Source organism: Ceratotherium simum, chromosome 39 (genome assembly GCF_057802395.1).
Source record: "Ceratotherium simum simum isolate JZ-2026a chromosome 39, ASM5780239v1, whole genome shotgun sequence".
Taxonomy (NCBI): domain Eukaryota; kingdom Metazoa; phylum Chordata; class Mammalia; order Perissodactyla; family Rhinocerotidae; genus Ceratotherium; species Ceratotherium simum.
In genome coordinates this window covers 8,350,618-8,371,160 of record NC_141938.1, presented here as the reverse complement: position 1 = coordinate 8,371,160, position 20,543 = coordinate 8,350,618, and the positions used below count along the sequence as shown (strand labels likewise).

The 20,543-nt window shown below is 39.5% G+C and overlaps 1 protein-coding gene and 1 pseudogene across 1 annotated transcript; both read right to left on the bottom strand.

The window, feature by feature from the left end:
• Positions 1–10,204: 10,204 nt before the first annotated feature.
• On the bottom strand, positions 10,205–13,523 carry LOC147912149 (olfactory receptor 7E178-like). Its single transcript, XM_087425250.1, has 2 exons — positions 13,500–13,523; positions 10,205–11,158 (listed from the first exon to the last, which is right to left on the bottom strand). The coding sequence occupies exon 2, from the start codon at positions 11,033–11,035 to the stop codon at positions 10,205–10,207; it is 831 nt and encodes a 276-aa protein (XP_087281376.1). The 5' UTR covers positions 11,036–11,158; positions 13,500–13,523.
• A 5,470-nt stretch (positions 13,524–18,993) lies between these two features.
• LOC101397266 (olfactory receptor 7E178-like) lies at positions 18,994–19,967 on the bottom strand (annotated as a pseudogene).
• Between the last annotated feature and the right edge of the window lie 576 nt (positions 19,968–20,543).

The following is a 20,543-nucleotide window of genomic DNA, read 5'->3' as shown; positions in this document are numbered from 1 at the left end:
ACCCCATTACCTTCATCAGTATTTCTCAGTTGTGAACTCTCTTTAAAACTCATTTCCTACTGATGTCTTTGCTAGTCACCTGTTTCTATATACACTCACTTTAAAGCAACTAGGCCAAAGAATATTAGATAAGCAAAGATATTTTGAGACACCAAATCCATGAACACAGTAAACTAACTGCCCCTACTTTTGAAGGAAAAATACGGAATAAGAAATATCCTTCTCTCTTTAAGAAAAAAAAAAATTTCCAACAAAGGACATTAAAATGCAGTCAGGGGCCAGACCCATGGCTTAGCGTTAAGTGCGTGTGCTCTGCTGCTGGTGGCCTGGGTTTGGATCCCAGGCACGCACCGACACACCGCTTGTCCGGCCATGCTGAGGCGGTGACCCACATACAGCAACTGGAAGGCTGTGCAACTATGACATACAACTATCTACTGGGGCTTTAGGGAGAAAAAGGGGAAAAAAAAAAGGAGGAGTATTGGCAATGGATGTTAGCTCAGGGCTGGTCTTCCTCAGCAAAAAGAGAGGAGGATTGGCATGGATGTTAGCTCAGGGCTGATCTTCTTCACACACACACACAAAAAAAGGCAATAAAATTGTACTTTATCTTATCCAAATGCAGTGTAAGAAATTCCCTTGATTTGGAATGGAGCCCTAGAGGAGATAAAATCCCATTCGCTGGATTCTAAATTAAAATAGAATGTTCATAATCAGATAGCACTTTTTTATGCCAATTATCTTTATGGGTTTCCATCTTTATTTGATGTATGACATCCATCTTCCATGGATATGTGTTCACAGAATTCAAATATAGCTCAAATACATGAGCATTTGGCAGTGGTAGAGTTAACATTTTGATCAATATTTTTTTTTAGTAAATGCACAAAATCATGTAGCATTGCTGATCATGAAATGGCGTTAATTTACATTGCACCAATGATTAAACAAAATTATCTTTTGATGCACACTCTGTATCAACCTTTCATTTTTTGCCAGGTTATTTTGTATCAATGCTACGCAATCTAAGGGAAATATCTGAGGTTAAGGTCACTTTTTGCTGTTTTTTGTTTGTAGTGGCTTGGTAAAACTTCTTAAATATGTTTCTAATCCTAAACATTTGTGAATGGTTGTTTTCTCTTCAAACCCAATCTCTTACAAATAGTTGAGAAATTTAGAACCAAATCCAGGTCTGAAACCTTAAGTTGGGCTGCTTATCCCTTCTTAAGAGAATTAAGCCTTCCTTATAAGAGGTATTGCATTTCTCCTAAATTCAGCAGCCAAAAGGCATTCAGGTCTTCATTTCTCCTGGCAGGTCAAAAATATTTTCGTTTGGGAAAACTGCAAATGTGAAAAGAACAGAGAATACTATTATGAACACCTGGATTGTTTGCTCATCTGTAAAATGGGTATGTTAATTGAACCTACCTTATCGAGTTGCTATAAAAATCAAATTAAATAATAATGATAAAGTGCTTAGACAGTTGCTCTCAGTGGTGGTTGGTCATTATAATTACCTCTTGATCTTTAAAATCTTACAGATGTGCTGGTCACATCCTAGAACCAATTAAATCCGAATATCTACATGTAATTCCTTTGGTCATACTAACACATAGCCAGGGTAGAGAACCATTGACAGGCACTTAGTAAATGCTCCATTAATGTTACCTAGTATCATTATTGTTACCATTTGTTTTGAGAGGTTCAGGGGATTCGATTGGAGACATAAAAAGAAACTTTCCAACCCAAACGAATGGACTGAATGTGTATTTTATTATATAGAGGAGAGTAAAGGCGATAGTCCTCAAAAAGATCTGAATAGGTCAAATAACAAGAGGGAAATGACACAAATGGATCAGAAAGGGAAACACCAGATCGACCGAGATAGAAGCAGATTCGAATAGGTCAAACAATAAGAGGGAAAAACATCAGCTCGATCAGAAAGGGAAACACCAAGTCTTGGCTATTGTGAATAAGGCTGCAATGAACACAGGGGTGCATGTACCTTTGCAAATTGGTGTTTTCAAGTTCTTTGGATAAATACCCAACAGTGGAATAGCTTATTCACAATAGCCAAGACTTGGAAGCAACCTAAGTGCCCATCAAGGGACGAATGGATAAAGAAGCTGTGGTATATATACACAATGGAATACTACTCAGCCATAAGAAACGACGAAATCCAGCCATTTGTGACAACATGGATGGACATTGAGGGTATAATGCAAAGTGAAATAAGTCAGAGGGAGAAGGCCAAATACCGTATGATTTCCTTCATTAAGTAGTAGATAATAACAACAATAAACAAACACATAGGGACAGAGATTGGATTGGTGGTTAGCAGAGGGGAAGGGGGGAGGGAGGAGGGTGAAAGGGATAATTCGGTACATGTGTGTGGTGATGGGTTGTAATTAGTATTTTGGTGGTGAACATGATGTAGTCCACGCAGAAATAGAAGTACAATGATGTACACCTGAAATTTTTGCAATGTTATAAACCAATGTTACTGCAATAAAAAAAAAAAAAAAAAAAGGGAAACACCAGATTGACCAAAGGGAAGAAACACAAATTGACCAGAAAGAGAAACACCAGGTCGACCGAGAGAGAAACATCAGATCGGTTACTCACAACATCCATGCCCTTGCACTGGGGACAGTCCCTTCAATTGACATGGCTAGGCGGGAGTCCGATCCTCAGAGGTTCTGGGCAAGGCATCCCCTCCATAGGTGAGACTCTCACCAGGCCTCAGTTTCCAGCAGTTTATGTAGCATCAGTAATCTCTAGAGTAAGCATTTGAAGAGTTTTCAGAATAAGCATTTGGTGTTCTCATGCACAAATGGTTATCAGTTGCATACGTGCACTGAGCCCCCTGGCTATCTCCCAGCCCAGCACAGATGGCCAGTCCGTCCCAAGCTACGATGCCCAAAGAGCCTTGTAATCTTACAAATTGCAACTATCTCTGTGGGAGAAGGGCCAGTTCCCACCACACAGAAAGCAGCTTTATATTTCTAGTGGCTGTAGGTCCATGGAACGGCCAAACATGACTATACTCATGTCAAGACACCATTATTACCTAATACTCATGTTAAACATATAAATATTTAACCAGACTTACTTCAGAACTCATATTTATTACCAATAAAAGTTGAGAGTGTTTTTGCTATCTTTGTATGATCCCAAACTCCTGCACTTCAGTTGCCCAAAGGCAAACATTGCCATGAATTTGGTGGATGTATTTTCTCTTCAATATTTCATTATGTCAGTATTGATTTATGCATTTATAAACTTTTCCTGAAAACTCACCTAAATACTATCATAACACACTTATTGTTTTCTGAGAAGTTCTCATTTACTAAAATATTTTATTTTAAGTCTCTGTGAAGTACACACATCTATCTCAAACAATTTAAAAGATGCATAGTACTACCTGAAAGATGAACTTAATTTTATCTTTCAACTTTTTATTATAATATTCCTAATAAAATTCTTGTGCCCATTTCCATATCACACAAGTCAGAATTTCCCTAAGATATATGCATGAAAGATAATTGTTTGAATTATAAAAATCAATACATTTGCAATTTTACTATTAATTATCTACATTTCTTTTGCCAATAGAAAATTTAGACAAAATCAACTACATGCTCTTTTTGTCAAAGTACGGAATCAGAAAGATCCCTCAAGTCTATCTTGCAATGGTCTTTTCATGATAGATCCATAGGAAAATTCCCACGTTGTATAGGAAATAATATTTCCTTATATCAAATTTCCAAAATGGGCTGCAAAATACATTACTACTCATAGAGAACTCTGTGATCTACAATATTCATTTACTAAAGTCCTGTGTAAAACACTTGACTCATTCCCGTAATTCACAGATGAACTCACCAAATTCCAAGAGAATGAAGCTATGGTTTTACTACTGTTTGCTCATCTGGGTCTAAAGAAGTTTTCAAAAGAAAACAACAATTCCACTCAGTTCAAGAAGACAAAGACCTGGGATGGCAATCAGGAGACCTTTGTCTGAGTCACACATCTTTCACCCACTACATGAGGAGGTTTATGTCACTCTCCACCTCTCTCTGCTGGTATCCCTTACCTAGAAATGGCAAGAATGGTATCCCTTCCTAGGATATGTGTGGCACAAAACAGAGGTTTTAACTTCATAAATATCCACTCATGGATTTAAATCAGAATTAGAATCATTATTGGAATAGTTGGTTTATTGATGAAACACAATCTCAAGAAAGTTTTAATGACCTTTTATTCTATTACATGGCAGAGAGATAGAAGCCTATCATGTCCCAGGGAATTCATTCGTGGAATGAGTGGAAAGCCTGACATGTGTCTCAGTTCACACAATAATTGTTACTTCCTTTTCTCTTTCTCTCTCTTTTATTATTTTTATGAAAATCTCCACAATTTTATTTCTATAATTGAATGTTATAAATGCTATTTAATGTAAAATGATGGCTCCCTTAGGAAGTTTGTGACACAGATATAAACAAGCACTGTTTTATTTTTTGTCTAATTCTACATAACATGGCTGGAAGGAATGAAAGTACAGGCAGGAAAGGGCCCAGTATGTGGAAGCCATATTAACTATGCTCTGTTCTTGAGAACCACGGAAGGGTCTATTCAATATATAACAGGGATTCTTGCTGTTCTGGTAGCCTCCTCTGTGCCAAGCAATGATAGGTTCTGAGGAATCAGACATGAATAAGACCAAGTTGTTTCCCTTCATGCATTCAAAATCTACTTGTATGAGGAGAAAAATAAAATGTTCTGTCAGGATCTAGAGAAAACCAAACCTGCAGACCACAGGATAATTTAGTTGAATAGATGGTGCTTAGCCTTGATGAGGCTATAACACTAATGATAATACCTGAAATTTACTTTGCCCTTACTATATGCATGCATCACATATTCACTCACATGCTCAGTGCTCATTTGGTTTAATTCTTATTCAATGTACTTGTATCAACTGGAGATCAATTCAGATGACAACGCTGAGGCTCAGAGTTATTAAGAACTTTCCCAGAGTCACACAGATAGTAAGTAGAAGAGATGGATTGAAAATTAAATGGTGGCCCATGCACAGAACTTATTCATTCTGTTTCTCTACACAGCAGAGAGTTTAAGCAGACATCCAGAGGTCACTTCTAAGTTTACCAAGATATACCTTTTAATGGTTTCTTGTTTTATGACTAAGAATGGAACCTAATATCCTGACTTTATGTCTTCCTCAGAGATCGAGAGTTAAATTATAAGAGTGGAAGAGGAAGTGAACAGTGAAGAAAATCAGGTGCAGGGACAAGAGAGAGATCTGCCCTGAATTGCCATGAGCTGACTCTCTCTGTTGTTCCCACCTTGTCTTCAGCCGTCTTTCCTGTAGTTGATGTAGCAGGTTCAACCCACTGCTCTCTGCTGTGGTCACCAGAAACCTCAAATGGAGGAGCACAGTGAGCTGGAGTTTCTGCCTGGAGTGACAGGGCAGAGACACACAGGTTGGGTTGGCTGGAATACTGTCTAGGTGCCCAATGAATGGAGTTCATTGTCTGGATTCAAGCATGACTTTGCCCATTTCCTATCCCAAGGCCTGGAAAAACTGTATAACAATGTTGTGCTCCTATCGTCAACTCTAAAATGATGATAATGCACTTTGCTCTGTTTTGGGGGCAGTGATGCAGATCATATATAGCAAGCCACATAAAAAACATAGCTCAGCACCTGGCACTTGGAATCCCTAGGTAAAAGTTTGTCATACACTGGTTACTTCATCATTTGCATCTTTATCATCATCATCACCTTCATGATCATTTTGAGTGCTTAGGGGACACTTCAGAGGGAACTATTTCCTGCATTGGTGGGGAAGATGTCTATGGGAGATGGAACCAGTGTGGGAGGAAAATAGAAGTTTAAATCAGAGTTCTAGGATCCCCATCAGAATCAATAATGTAAACTTCACAGGGCACTGAGCTAAGTGTTTGCATTTTGCTTTTCTCTCCTCTGGCTACCCCTCCTGTTCTGCTGGCTGCCCCTCCCCTATCTGGTGTTAGATGAGGATTGAGGCTCTGTCCTCAGAACTGGCAGGAAGACATACTCAGTCATAGGCCTCCTGGTGCAGACAACCACTCTGAGAAGAGGAGAAACAGGTACAGAGCCCACTGGACTGGAGCTGGCTAACTGAGGGACTGGAAAGCACAGGCTGATTATTTACAGCAGCGTGGTCTTGAGAGCTCAATGCACATAGCACATAATTAGCCAAATCAGTCCATGTTCTCCCAATCTCTGAGGACTTGCTAATTTAACGGAAGAGGAAAAGAAAAATAAAGTGAATGTACTAGGAAAACTCTAGCCTCTTTGTCTTCTCAGGAGGACCTCTGCTCATAACTTCTGAGTTCCAAGTCGCTTCTCTTATCATAAAATTTGAATACACTTTTTTCAACTAGAGAAAGCAATATGTGACTTTTATATCTGCAAACCCATTGAATTAATCACGTAATTTAGAGAGAGGTAGGTCTTCTATAGCAAGAATCTCATAGTATTTCTATGTTCACAGTTAAGATTTGCATGTCTAAGGAGACCTTCCTATTTTTCTTTCTATAGTGCTGGTTTGGGGTTTTGAGTTTTATGTGTTGGAGATTTATGTGTTTTGCTATTTTGAATGACAGTCCAGGTTCTAATTTCTCTGTCCAGTAGATGTATGTTGTTACATTAAACAACTCTTTATTTTGACATATTTATCTGGTAACTTGATAGTTTGCTTAAATACTTCAAGTGGTCTCAGAGATGTCTACATTTAAAATGTAGGCCAGGGCTGCAGTCATCTCAAGGCTTGACTGGAAGAGTGTCTGATCCCAAGCTCACTTACATGGCAGTTGATAGGATTCAGTTGCTTGAGGGCCAGAGGATTCCCTTAGTTTCTTGCCAGATGGGCCTCTCCATCAGGCAGTTGACAAAATGGCAGCCAGCTTGCATCAGATCCAGCTGGTGAGACAGCCGGCAGGATGAAAGATGCATCCTTCTAGACATTTATATGGGAAGGGGCAACCCATATATTTCCAAATTTTATTCATTGGAAGTAAGACCCTATGTCCATCCCACACTCAAGGAGATGGGTATATCCAAGGGTGTGAATATATACAGCAGGAGGATTTGGGAGCATCTTTGAAGCTACCCACCACACAGGCCTCACCCTCTATCAGGACAGTTGACTCTAAAAAGAGTCAGATGATGGAGACGTTCCTCTGGTTTCCAGCAGCATCTTCAACCCATCACACCATCATCTTTTCAGGAAAAATTTCTTGGAGAAAAACTGGCTCATGGAAGAATTTGCTCTGTTTTGGGTACATCTGCAGATCCCACCATGCCACTCCTGGCCATACAGTCAGAAATTGCTCTAGTTTGTCTTACACCAATATCATTCATGTCCATTGATGTCAGAGCAAGCCATAGCTATTCAGTGCCCAAATTCAATAAACTTCTGATTTCAGCTCCTCTAGAGAGGGTTCATCTCTCTCTAAAATATATTTTCTTTAGAATCTTTGTGTTGAAGTCTTTGATATCATGTGCTTTTGGCTTATAAAGTCGGATGTGTGGGAGATGGTCCGTTGCAACCTTTTACATCTTATCTTCACAGTCTTCCTGGCATGTAGTTCTCTGTATTAGGAACTCAGAGACTGATTTCTCATTAACCATATGTAGAAAGCTAGAATATTTATCCTATTGAGCTGGCCATAAGAGAAATGATGCTAAGTATGTGTGTGTGCATTAATGGCAGAGGAAAATCTGGGAGAGACCAAATGATCAAATGTCATGGGTTTAAGAGGGATTAGAGGAGAGGTGACTGGTGAGACGTTGTAGATATTAGGGTCACTGCCAAAATGGGTTTAGAAGACATGATATGAAAACCAAAGACATGTTTGTGAGTGATTTGTTTTGTGTTTTTCCCAAACCCCCCTTCCTGCTATGATGCGTATTCTTGAATGAAACAGAAATATGAACACTTTCTTGTATTCTCTTTTTAATGTCCATTTGAGAGATTTCCATCCTCAATTTTTTATCCCTGTATTATTTGTAGAACTTATAAGCCCACACTTTATTTTGTAACTTTTATTCTTGTGCGTACTATTAGATGGGGAAAAAAAGATCCTATTTAAAATTCATGCTAATATAAATAAACCAATGATACATTTCTTCTCTCAGGAGATTTTAGAGCACTCTACAGAAGGTCCAGTGGTCCTGGGAGGAAAGGAAATGCTGGATATGTGGATTAAAAATATTTTCACTTTTTCTAGTAAAAGAGGGAATGATTTATTCAACATTATACAAAGTAAAAGTGTGCCTAGTTTCTGCCCTCACTGTGCTAGATTTGGAGCATAAACATAAAGGATATTAAGTTTCAGCGCTTAAATTATGAATGGTGACATTTGCAAAAACGATAATATCTTTGCTTTGGCATCCAGGTTAAAGCACACTTTGAGTTTTAAAGTTCATTATTGGTGAACTTGGTAGGTGATTTAGCTTAGTGGTAAAAGACAGAGTAAATTAAACTAGTTAATGGAAAGCCTTTCAGAGAGTCCAGATTGCTACCTCAGAAACTATGTGTAGCATCTCTAAAGGAAATATTGATATGCAGATTGATATGTATATCGGTACCTGGCTATGTTGCACAAGAGAGAAGAAGCCCAAAGACAGATTGATCATGACAGAAGACAGGGAAGCATGGTTACAAAGTGGAATCCTAAAGAGGCTGTTACTAATGAAAGGAAAGTTCTCCCTTTAGCTGAGAACATGGCCCTTTTCTATCCTGGAGTAATGAAAATTAGAAAAAGTTAAATGTATTCATAAAGACTTGGGTGACTTAAACATCTGCAGATACAATGAGAACAACAGAGGAACTGGAAACATCATACCACTACTTTAAACATCAATTGTATACCCTTGACAAGACATATCATTACAATCACCTTTTTTTTCCCCTGAGCTCACTCTACAAACTTCCAAATACAAAATCTCACCGCATACCTTTTTCCTCCTGTATGATTTATCAGTCAGTGTTCAATAAAGAAAAAAAGAAAGCACACTAGTTATTTGAGTGAAGACAATTTAATAAAAGTAATTGATTAAGTAACTATTGAAAGATGAAAGCCATAAAAGAAAAAGGTGGTAACATAAAGATGGAACTCCAGGAAGTGACCATACCATAGGTTAAGGGATACAGGGATACTGTTGGGCTTAATGGGCATGATGACATTTACTGACCCCTACTGGAAGAACCTAAAAAAAAAAAAAAGACCAGATGGAAAATCAGAGCAGTAGTTTAAAGATCCTCCTGCTACTCCAGCATCACAAATTAAAGTATAGCAGTGTGACTTTGGAGCAGAAAAACAATAGCTTAATAACCAGCACATATGTAGAATGTGGAGGGAGAATATATGTGAAAAAATGTTACCAAGAATATGAGAAAATTCACATTGCTTGTTACTATGGTAAGTTCTTTTGTATCTTCTCCTTTATTACCTCTGATCACTTTAAAATCTTCAGGATGTGATCATGAACAGTAAAGGACCTAAGACATACAAGTCATCTTTGAAAAAAAGGTCTGAAAAAGTTCAATAGCTCTCTACCTTGGCTTCATATTAGACCCACCTGGGGTGCTGTTAAAACTGTTCATACTCTTTTCACTCTGCAGTCCAATTAAATCTCAGTCTATGGTGGTGGGACTTAAGCAAGAGAATTTATAAAGCTCATCAGATTCTTCCGGTATGAAGCCAAGATTGGGGACCAGTGATATTCTCTCACACAACCTGCATCAATAGATTTAATCAAAGCCAAAGTTCTATGGAAAATATACATGAGCAGTGAAATGGTTGAGAATTATATATATATATAATATATACATATAAAAGAGAGTTCTGAATTTCTGAAGGATGTCTGGCTCATAGGTGAAAAATACAGAAAATTCAATAGATGTAATAGATTTCAATTGTGAAGTGATTTTGACATACATAGGATCCCAGAATATTCCCTCAATCCCATCAAAGATATGCAATTTTCAGATATGATAAATCAAGTGGAATGAAAACTGTGAGCTACAAAAGTTATGTGACCAAAGAGGCATGTTTGCTGATTCCAGCTGTTTGGTTTGCAATCATTTCTAAAACTCAGAACACAGAGTGGGGAAAAGGCCCAAGGATTGAGACTAGGTTGTTCTTCTGAGGAACCTTTGCAAGGCTCTCTTGATGTCCCTGTTCCTCAGGCTGTAGATGAAGGGGTTCAGCATAGGGGTGACTACAGTGTACATCACTGATGCCACCGCATCCTTCTTGGGAGAATGTAAGACAGTTGAGCTGAGGTACACCCCAAGGCCTGTTCCATAGAATAAGCAAACAACTGACAGGTGAGAGCCACAAGTGGAGAAGGCTTTGTACCTTCCGCTTGTTGATGGGACTCTCAAAATTGAGGAAACAATTCGTGTATAAGATAAAAGGATCCCAGAGACTGGTACACCACCAAAGATGGCACTAATAGTGTACATTAATATTTTATTGGTGGAGGGATCATTACAGGCAAGCTTGAGGAGTTGAGGAGGGTCACAGAAAAAATGAGGAATTTCCACGTTTGTGCGGAAAGTAAGTTGTGACATCATTAAGCAGTGCAGCTGGGAGTCCAAAAGGCTGATCAAAAAAGACACCAGAACCAATAGGCTACAGAGGCGGGGGTTCATGATCACTGGGTAGTGCAAGGGATGACAAATAGCTGCAAACCGATCATAGGCCATCACAGATAGGAGTACACTGTCCAAACAACCAAAAAGGTAAAAAAAAGACAACTGAATCAGGCAACCCACATAGGAGATCCCTCTGCCATGAATTTGAATGTCCAAAATCATCTTTGGGACTGTAGTAGAAGTAAAACCAATGTCAGCCATGGACAGGATGGAGAGGAAGAAGTACATGGGGGTGTGGAGGTGGGAGTCAGAGCTGACAGCCAGGATGATGAGCAGATTCCCCAGCATGGTGACCAGGTACATGGATAGGAACAGAGCAAAGATTAGAGGCTGCAGTTCTGGATTATCTGAGAGCCCCAGGAGGCGGAATTCCAAGACACCTGTCAGATTCTGTGGTTCCACATAGCAGGGACACCTTTTGGAAAATAAATGAGCATTGATATAGAGGAAACAAATATACCAGTACCCAGCGGTGTGTCTATATTTTGAATTGAAGCAATTCATAAATAAAGTATTCACGCTTGAGGACCATACTCCTTTAGCAATATTTCTCAGTTGTGGCAAATGCATTCTTCTCAGAACTCTTTTCTCTTTGGCTTTGCTACATTCACTGGTTTCTATGTGCACCCACTTTGCAAAGAATGGGCTAAAGAAATTAGCAGGGATATTTAGAGATTTTAAAAATCCATATACGCACTAACATATCAGTTCCCTTCTCTGAAGGAAACAAAAAGAATAAGAAATATCCTCTCCCTCAAGGAGAAAATTGTTTTAATTAAAGGACACTAATAAACAGTCAAAAGGACTTTATTTTATGCAAATGCAGGGCAATTAATTACCTTGATTATGACTATTATAAACATCCTATAAGAAATATGTGATATAGATTCCGACTCCATTTTTTGCGTGTGATTTTTTGCGGTTAACTGTTTTTAAGTCACATCTCTCTCTCGTGCCCTTCTGCCCAACATCCAGGGTAGCTGATCAAAAACCGGGTGTCCTCCAGGTATAAAATTAATCAGTCTTGGGGATGTAACGCACAACACAGTGACTACAGTTCATAATACCATATTGTATATTTGCAAGTTGCTAAGAGAGTATTAAAAGTTCTCGTCGGGGACTGGCCTGGTGGGCAAGTGGTTAAGTGCAAGCTCCCCGCTGCGGTGGCCCGGGGTTCACTGGTTCTGATCCCGGAGGTGCACAGACGCACCGCTTGTCAAGCCATGCTGTGGCGGCATCGCGTATAAAGTAGAGGAAGATGATCATGGATGTTAGCCCAGGGCCAGTCTTCCTCAGCAAAAAGAGGAGGATTGGGAGACGTTAGCTCTGGGCTGATCTTCTTCACACACAAAAAAATAAAAAATAGAAAAATAAAAATAAAAGTTCTCATCACAAGAAAAAAGGTTTATAACTACATATGGTGACAGATGTTAACTAGACTTATTGTGGTGATTACACAATATATACAAATATTGAATCATTATATTGTACATCTGAAACTAACATACTGTTTTATGTCAATTATAACTCAATTAAAAAGAAAAAAAGAAAGCCTGCATCCTCCCTCCTTTGGAGACAACAAGAGACTCAAACCTCACAAGCCCATGTACATATGCAGGAACTCTCACTGTGAACTCACACTGTAACCACAATAAAAAAAAAAAATGCAAGACAACCACTTTCCTTGAACTCTTGGGTCATTTCAGAGCAGCTTAGAAGGCCTGCTGGGCTCTCCTCAGACAGGGAGATCTTTATAAGAGGAATAAAATTTGGTATACCCTCTTGTGTGTTGAGGCATTATCAACATTGACATCTAAGCAAGTTTTGGTTGGGAGTGCATTCTACTTCAGCAGAGCGTCCACTAAACTTGATGCAGCAACTGGGACACTGAGACAATGACCTCAGAGGTCTTCCTGGTCTTGCTCTGACTTGCTCCCTGGCTCTGCTGCCTGATGACAAGCATGCACTTTGAGCTACCGCCTGCTAGAAGTCTGCGCTTGGCACTGCGTTACATTGTACTGCATTTGTTGAGTCTTTCCAATCCTCTCTGATAGATATAACTTATCTAATTTAGATGTTGCAACGATTACTTGGCTATTAGAGACAAGAGTACAGGATTAGGTTCTTCCTTAAAGTGGCCCTGAGGTTTTTGTCTCAGCCCAGACCTATCTGTATGTCTTGGAATGAAGCTGTGACTGATGCTAGGGTCATGAGAAAGACTCTTATCCTGATTGTTTGTATGTTTCAACCAGGGATTGGCCCTTTTGGTGCTGAGGGGAAAGAGTATACCCTGAGCAAAATATAGGTCCATTGGATGGTTCCTCATGAAAGAGTCGTCCTTAGGAAAATGAAAGAGAGAGAGAGGGAGACAGAGAGAGAGGGAGGAAGGAGAAGGAGAAGAAGGAGAGTAAGAAGAAGGTGGCAGCCATTGTGTGCCATGCTGAGGTCTGCACTCCTAAAAATAGACCAGGATATTTAAATACCTCTGCTACTACTGTCTCCCCATGCCTTTGTCACAACAAAAATCTAGATCCTCATGGTTATAGGGAGAAACACACATGACACCACTGTACCACAGTGAAGGGATTAATTCAAACCTCATTTAAGCACAGGGCATATAAACCGCATAAAACCAATGTTATCATGGAGGAAGTCCCTAACCCTGAAGATACTGCTTTGAGGCTCTCTGGAAAGAAATTTTTAAATATGAGCAGGATAGAGAGGGCCTCCCTTGAAATATATACAGAGACAAAAAATGAATAAGTAAAAAGAAAAAAAGAAAAGGAAAAAAAGAAACCTGAATATGAGAGAGGAAACAAAAAACTGAAAGAAAGGTATACAATTTGACCCAGTTGGAAGTCTAAAATTTACTAAAAGAATATACAGAACAAAAAATGAAAGGGCACAGATGAGCTTTTGCATCTCTTCAATATAGGTTCTGAATTAACTTTAATATCTGCTGAAATGAACTAGAAATGAAGGCAAACCTTCATATCTTCAATCAATACTGGGGCTCAGATTACAGCAATAGTTGGGGATCCCACTAAATTTGAACAAGGTACCCTCTATAATCTGAGGGATGTTCTTGAACATAAAAAGAGAGGACAAACGGTATGCTTTCCCTTCACCATTGGAACTACTGTCTTGTCTGAATTCCCCTTTGTGATAGCACCCATTGCCCTAAAAAATCCCATAGTGGGCAGGGACATGCTGACTAAATTTAATTAATCTTTAGCCTTGTGTAGGAAAAACCTACCCATTTTTTCACCTCCTGTTCTGTCTCCTTTACTTGCACACACAGAAGTCTTCACTTCTGACATTTCTGTTCACCAGATATGGGGCTATTCCCCACACCAAGTAATTCTCCACGACACCAGCTGAGTGTCCTACAATTTAATTCAGTTCTGACACTGTCTACCTGGAGTCTCAGATCCCACAGATTAAGGGCTCAGTCCCACAAGACTGCTCCCACTTCAGATGCTCATCATAAAAGGGAAGTCCCCAGGTTACCCATAACTTGTGTCCAACTTGGCTACAAATCAGAGGTCCCCGTGACCCCCTCCTCAGGTTTGATTAATTTGTCACTCTGGGAAGAGTGCTTGGAGGGAAATGATCCATCTCCTTCATTTCTTTAGTCTTACAGGTCACCCCTAGAAGAGATGAAAACCATGGCAGGAAAGCCCAGTGTCTGGAAGCCATATTGACTATGCTGTGTTCCTGTGAACTAACAAAGGGTAATCAATATTTACAGAGATTTATATATATGTATATATATATAAATATATATATATATAAAATAAATGTATATAGTTTTGTTTGCCTACACTGTGACAACCACAATGTAGGTGATGGGAAATCAGAAATGAGTGAGACTCAGTCATTTCCCCACAAGCATTCTGCCTGGAGTGACCTGGAAAGAGAAAGGAAAGGTTGAGTAGGTGGGTTGGGTCTTTTGTTTATTGTATTTTAAAATTTTATTTAACCCACTATACCAAAAAAATATTATAATTTCACCAATATACAAAATTGAGATATTTTACATTCCTTTTTTGTACATCTTCAAAATGTGGTATTTTATACTCACAGCACATCTCAATTTGGAGAAGCCACATTTCAAATGCTCAATACCCCTATGAATCTAAATTGTATGGAAAGACATTGTCCTGTGCCCTGTGAATAGAGTCTCATTGCTCAGATCCAAACCTGACTTCACCCCTTTTTACCCCAGGACCTGGTACAAATCAAATAGAATACTGTGCTCCTTTCCTCAACTGTAAAATAATGATAATGTGTGCACCTATATCTTCGAGGGTGATTATGCAGATGAAAATTAAAAAGCTACATAGCACATAGATCAGAGCCTGTCACAACGCAACCCTCAAAAAAGTTTTATGATGTAATGGTATTCTCCTCGTCACCATCATGATCATAATCATCAAATTCATGATCATTTTGGAGTGCTTACAGGATGGTTTAGAGAGACCTATTTCCTGCTCTGGTGAGGGCGATGCCTATGAAAGCTAGAAATTGTGGTAGAGGAGAGCAGAATTCTGAATGAGAGTTCTGAAATCTCCAACAGAAAAAAGAACAAACTTCATTGACCTCTCAGTTGACACTTTGCATAGTGATGCCCTCCCATCTGGCTATCTCCATACTCTTGCTTGTCTTGATAATGAGGAAACAAGATGCTCCATAGTCTCCCTGGGTACTCACTTGTCTGTGCTGTGTCTCTGCTGAGTCATAACCTAGGAATTTGGATCCGCTGCCCTCACCCGCCTGGTAAATGGTGAGGGTGTAGCCTCTATTCTCAGGACTGACAGGAAGGCAGATTCGGGCATGGATCCCCTGATGGATATGGTGACTTTGTGGGGAGGAGATACAGGTATGAAGCCCAGCTGGGACCTGCACGTAGAAAAGTTGGAGGCACTGGTTAATTATTCACTCTTGCATGGCCTTGAGAGCTCGATGCACCGATCTCATAATTAGTGAAACTGTTCCACGTTATCTTAATCTCTGCGGACTTCCTAATATTAACACAAGAGGAAAAGGAGAAAAGTGAATGCATTTAGAAGAGTCTGGCCCTTCCTCTTCTCAGGAGAAAACTCCTCTGTACACTTTGCTTCTGACTTCCAATTTGAAGGACCTTAAATAAAATGCAGACTCTTTTTTAAAAATTAATTTATGACTCTTTGACTTTCATATCTATAAATCCATTATATTAATCATGCAAATAATGGAGAATTGGGTCTCCTATAATAAGAAGCTGAAACTATTTCCATCTTCTCAGTTAAGATTTCTATCTCTAAACAGAACTTTCTATTTGCCTTTTTTAGGGTTTTGCTTATATAAATAAAGCCCAAGTTCTAATTTTTCTCTTTCATTGATGTCTGTTGGTATATTAGAAAACTATTAACTTTTATCCATTTATTTATAGCCTTCTACTTCTCTTAAACAAACCAGGGTATCTAACAAGACTGCAATCAAGGTATCAGCTAGGACTGCAAAGTTTACACAGGAAAAGAACTACTTCGAAGCTCCTTCACATAGCTTTTAGGGTGCACTTCCTTGCAGACTGTTGGCCAGGGGCCTTCCTCAGTTCTCTGCTGCATGGGCTTCTCATTGGGGAAGCTGACACATGGCAGGTGGCTTCCATTAGAACAAGCAGACAGGTGACAGAGAAACAACCGCCAGGAAGATGAAAGCCAGAGTTTTTTTGTACCCTAATCTCTGAAGTAACATGTCATTAGTTTTGCCATGTTGTGTTGGTTGGAAGCAAGTCACTAGGCCCAGGACACATTCAAGGAAATGGGTCTCCATAATGGCATGAATAGAGGTGGAGTCTGTTGGGGGCATGTTAGAATCTGCCCACCATTCAGGCTTCGCCCTCTATCAAGATGTTGATACTCTGACTCCGGAGTTGTCTCTCTGCTTCCCAAAAATAAGCGTCAACCCATCGTGTGACAATACTCTCAGCAAAATTTCCTTGCAGAACAGGTACAGGAGTAGAAATTGCCTCTGATTTGTTATTTCTGCAGATTCCGCCATTTTTCTTCAGGACAGGCAATCAGAAGATGCCAATGTGGTTTCTCTTCCATCACCAGGGTCCCTCCATTGACATTATTCAAAGCTGCAGCCATTCTGTGCCCAAATTGAACAAATGTTCTCAGTGGCTTGTGATTTCTGCTCATCAAGAAGAGCTCATTTGCTCCGTAATGTGTTTTCTTTAGATTACTCTGTGTTCACAGATCCTAAAGTTTAAATAAATGTGCTTTTGGCCTGTCTGTTTTTTCTAGTGGATAAAGTGAGTTATATGAAAATGATGGTCCTTTACAACTTTCTGCATTCTACACATGCCGTCCTTCTGGATCAGAGGTCTCTGGATGAGGATTCAGAGATTGGTTTGTCATTAACTGATATGAAGAAAACTTGATGAAACCAAGATGGTAAAGTAAGAGACCCTAGCCTCTTTCCTCCCCGAAAGATCAACAGTTAGACAACTATTGATGAACAAACCCAGTTCTCAGATAGCTCAGGAGTCCAGGTAAAAAACTTTGGCAGCACATTGGCATAAGACACATGAGAATAACTGCACAAAAGGGAAGGAAGAACAACTTCGTTTTGCCTGCATCAGCCCATTCCCCAGCCCAGCACTACTCAGCACCAAGAGGAAATTTCTCACCTAGCAAGAGTTCACCTCACCGGGAAAGGGAGAACAGGGTGAATGACCAGCTTCCCCGGCCTTTCAGTGCCCTACACGAAGGGTCTCCTTCAGTTTCACCACACCCAGAGAATGGCAAAGCTAAGATGCATAGAGCATCTCAGATACTGTTCACCACACAGTCTTCATTTACTCCAAGAACTTTGAGATCCAAGCTCCGCTTTGCTGCAACATGGTCCTTTGCAATCTCAGAATAATGTAAAAGAAGATAAATTTATTGTGATGACTTGAGCGGCTTAATGATCCTCAGGCACCGTTAGAGTCACATAGCAACTGGAAATGTGATATCACCACATATTTTCCAGTTGTGATCCCATGACCAAGACACAATGTTTACCTGGGCACATTTTGCAATCTTCCAAATGCAGACACCTCACAACATAGCTTTATACCCCATGTTACAATACCAGTCAGGGTTCAGTCAAGAAAATAGAAACCTATTAGTCATTTTAATGAAGCAAATTTAATATAGGGAATAATTTAAATAGTTATTGAAGGCTGAAAGGCAAAAGAAGAATGAAGCGGTAATACAGCAATTATAAGTGGGGGAAGAATCTGCCACACCAAGGGCTTGAGAGGTGTAAAGAGAAAAGTTGAGCTTTTAGGGCATAGTGATTTTACTGATCACTATTGAAAGTACGTAAAGTGAACACAAGATGGAAAATACAGCAGTGATTTCAAGAGCCCCACCTCAGCACCAAAAAGCTAAATATAGAAGTGTGAGTTTGGAGCAGATGGACAACAGCTTCATAACCAGCACATGTGCCCAGCTGTATGGTGTAGAGAGAGAAAATATTGCAGAAACATTATCAGGAATAATGGAGAAAACACAGTAGGATTGCAACTGTAGGATTTTTGTATCTTCCCTTTTGGAGCTCTGATCTCTTTAGAATCTTCGACACTGCCCATGAGCAGTTAGGACCCAAGACATACAGGTCATCTTTGAATGAAAGATCTCACTTAGATCAGTAGTTCTCATTGTTGGTTGCACAATAAAACCACCTGGGGGCTTTTAAAACTCCTCATGCTCAGGCCACAATCCAGCCCAATTAAATCAGAATCTCTGATGGTGAGACCCAGTTATCTGTATTATTAGTTTCCCAGATGATTTCAATAAAAGCCAAAGTTGAGAACCAGTGACTTGCATCCTCACACATAACCTGCATAAACAGAAATGAGAAATGATAAATTTGTATGGAAAATACAGAAGAGCTGTGGGAAGGATATAACCTTCAAATATACAGAAAGAGAGTTGTTCATCTTTCTGGGATACCTGGGTCATCAATGATAAACCATAGAAGACTCCATAGATATAAACAGAATATAGTCATGCAGTGATTATGATATACAAAGGATCCAATAATACACCCGAAGGATCTGATAAAATTCAAGAAGCAATATTCAGATATTACAAATGGAGAGAAGTGAAAGCCATGAGATCTACAAAACAATGTGATGAGACAGGTAAGATTTTCAGGTCTAGATGTTTAGTTTTGCTGCATTTGCCAACTTTCACTCCAAATGGATGGCACAGGTATTGATATTAGGTCGTTTTGCTGAAGATCCGCCGCATGGCTCTTTTGATGTCTCTATTCCTCAGACTATAGATGAGAGAGTTCAGCATGGGGGTGACCACAGTGTACAACGCTGAGACCACTGCATCCTTCCTGGGAGAATGTGAAACAGCAGAAGTGAGGTAAACCCCAAGGCCTATTTCATAAAATAAGCAAACAACAGACAGGTGAGAGCCACAGGTAGAGAAGGCCTTGTAGTTCCCACCTGATAAAGGGACTCTCAAAATAGAGGAAACAATTTTGTAGTATGAGAAGAAGATCCTTGAGGTAGGAAGAAAAGAAGTGATGGCACTAACATAATACATGACTATGTTATTGGTGGAGGTGTCAGAACAGGCAAGGTTGAGGAGCTGAGACGGGTCATGGAAGAAAGAAAAATTTCCTCATGTTTTGAAGTAGGTAAGTTGCAACATGATTGAATTGTGCAGCTGGGAGACCTAAAGGTTAATTAAAAGTGACACCAAAACAGACAAGCCACAAAGGGATGAGTTCATGATGACTGAGTAGTGCAGGGGTTTGGATATGGCCATGAACCAGTCATTGCCATCACTGCCAGGAGGAGACTCTCAAGACATCCAAAAAGCATTAAAAAAGACATCTGAGTCAGGCAATTCACATAGAAGATGACTCTGCTGTGAATTTGGATGTCCACAGTCATCTTGGGGATTGTGGTGGAGGTGAAACCGATGTCATCTCAGGACAGGTTGGAGAGGAAGAAGTACATGGGGGTGTGGAGGTGGGAGTCAGAGCTGACCGGCAGGATGATGAGCAGGTTCCCCAACGTGGTGACCAGGTACATGGACAGGAACAGCCCAAAGAGCACGGGCTGCAGTTCTGGATCATCTGAGAGGCCTATGAGGAAGATTTATGAGACACGTGTTAGATTCTCTGGTTCTATGTAGCTTGGACACCTTTTGAAAAAGAAAGGAAGATTGGAGCTAAAGGAAACAAGTAGATGGAAGCCCAGCTCTGTGTCCATATTGTAGATTCAAGCAATTCACTTGTAAGGTCATACACCCCAGGATCTTCATAATATTTCTCAGTGTCTCAAATCCGTTTTTCTTAGAACTGTTCCTCATAAGTTTCTGTGTTATTCATCCCTTTCTATACACACTTACTTTAAGAGACTCTCGCCTGAAGAATATTATAGGAACAAGATATTTAGAGATAATAAATCCATAAACATCATAAAATACAGCCTACAATTCTAAAGAAATACATTAAATAAGAAATAACCTTCTCCCTCCAGGAAAAAAAACCTCCTGTTAATTAAATGACACTTAGAAGCAGCTTTATTTTATTCAGATACAGTGCAAGAAATTCCCTTTATTTGGAATACTGATAAACTGTATAATTGCTAGAACTACATTATCTGGATTCTAAATAAAAGTCAAATATTCATAATCAGAAAGCTCTTTTATTATGTACAAGTTATCTTCCTGGGTTTTCATCATTCTTTCATTTTCTGAGTTCTCTCCTCCATGGAAATATGTGATCAGCCAAATATTTTTGTTGTCTT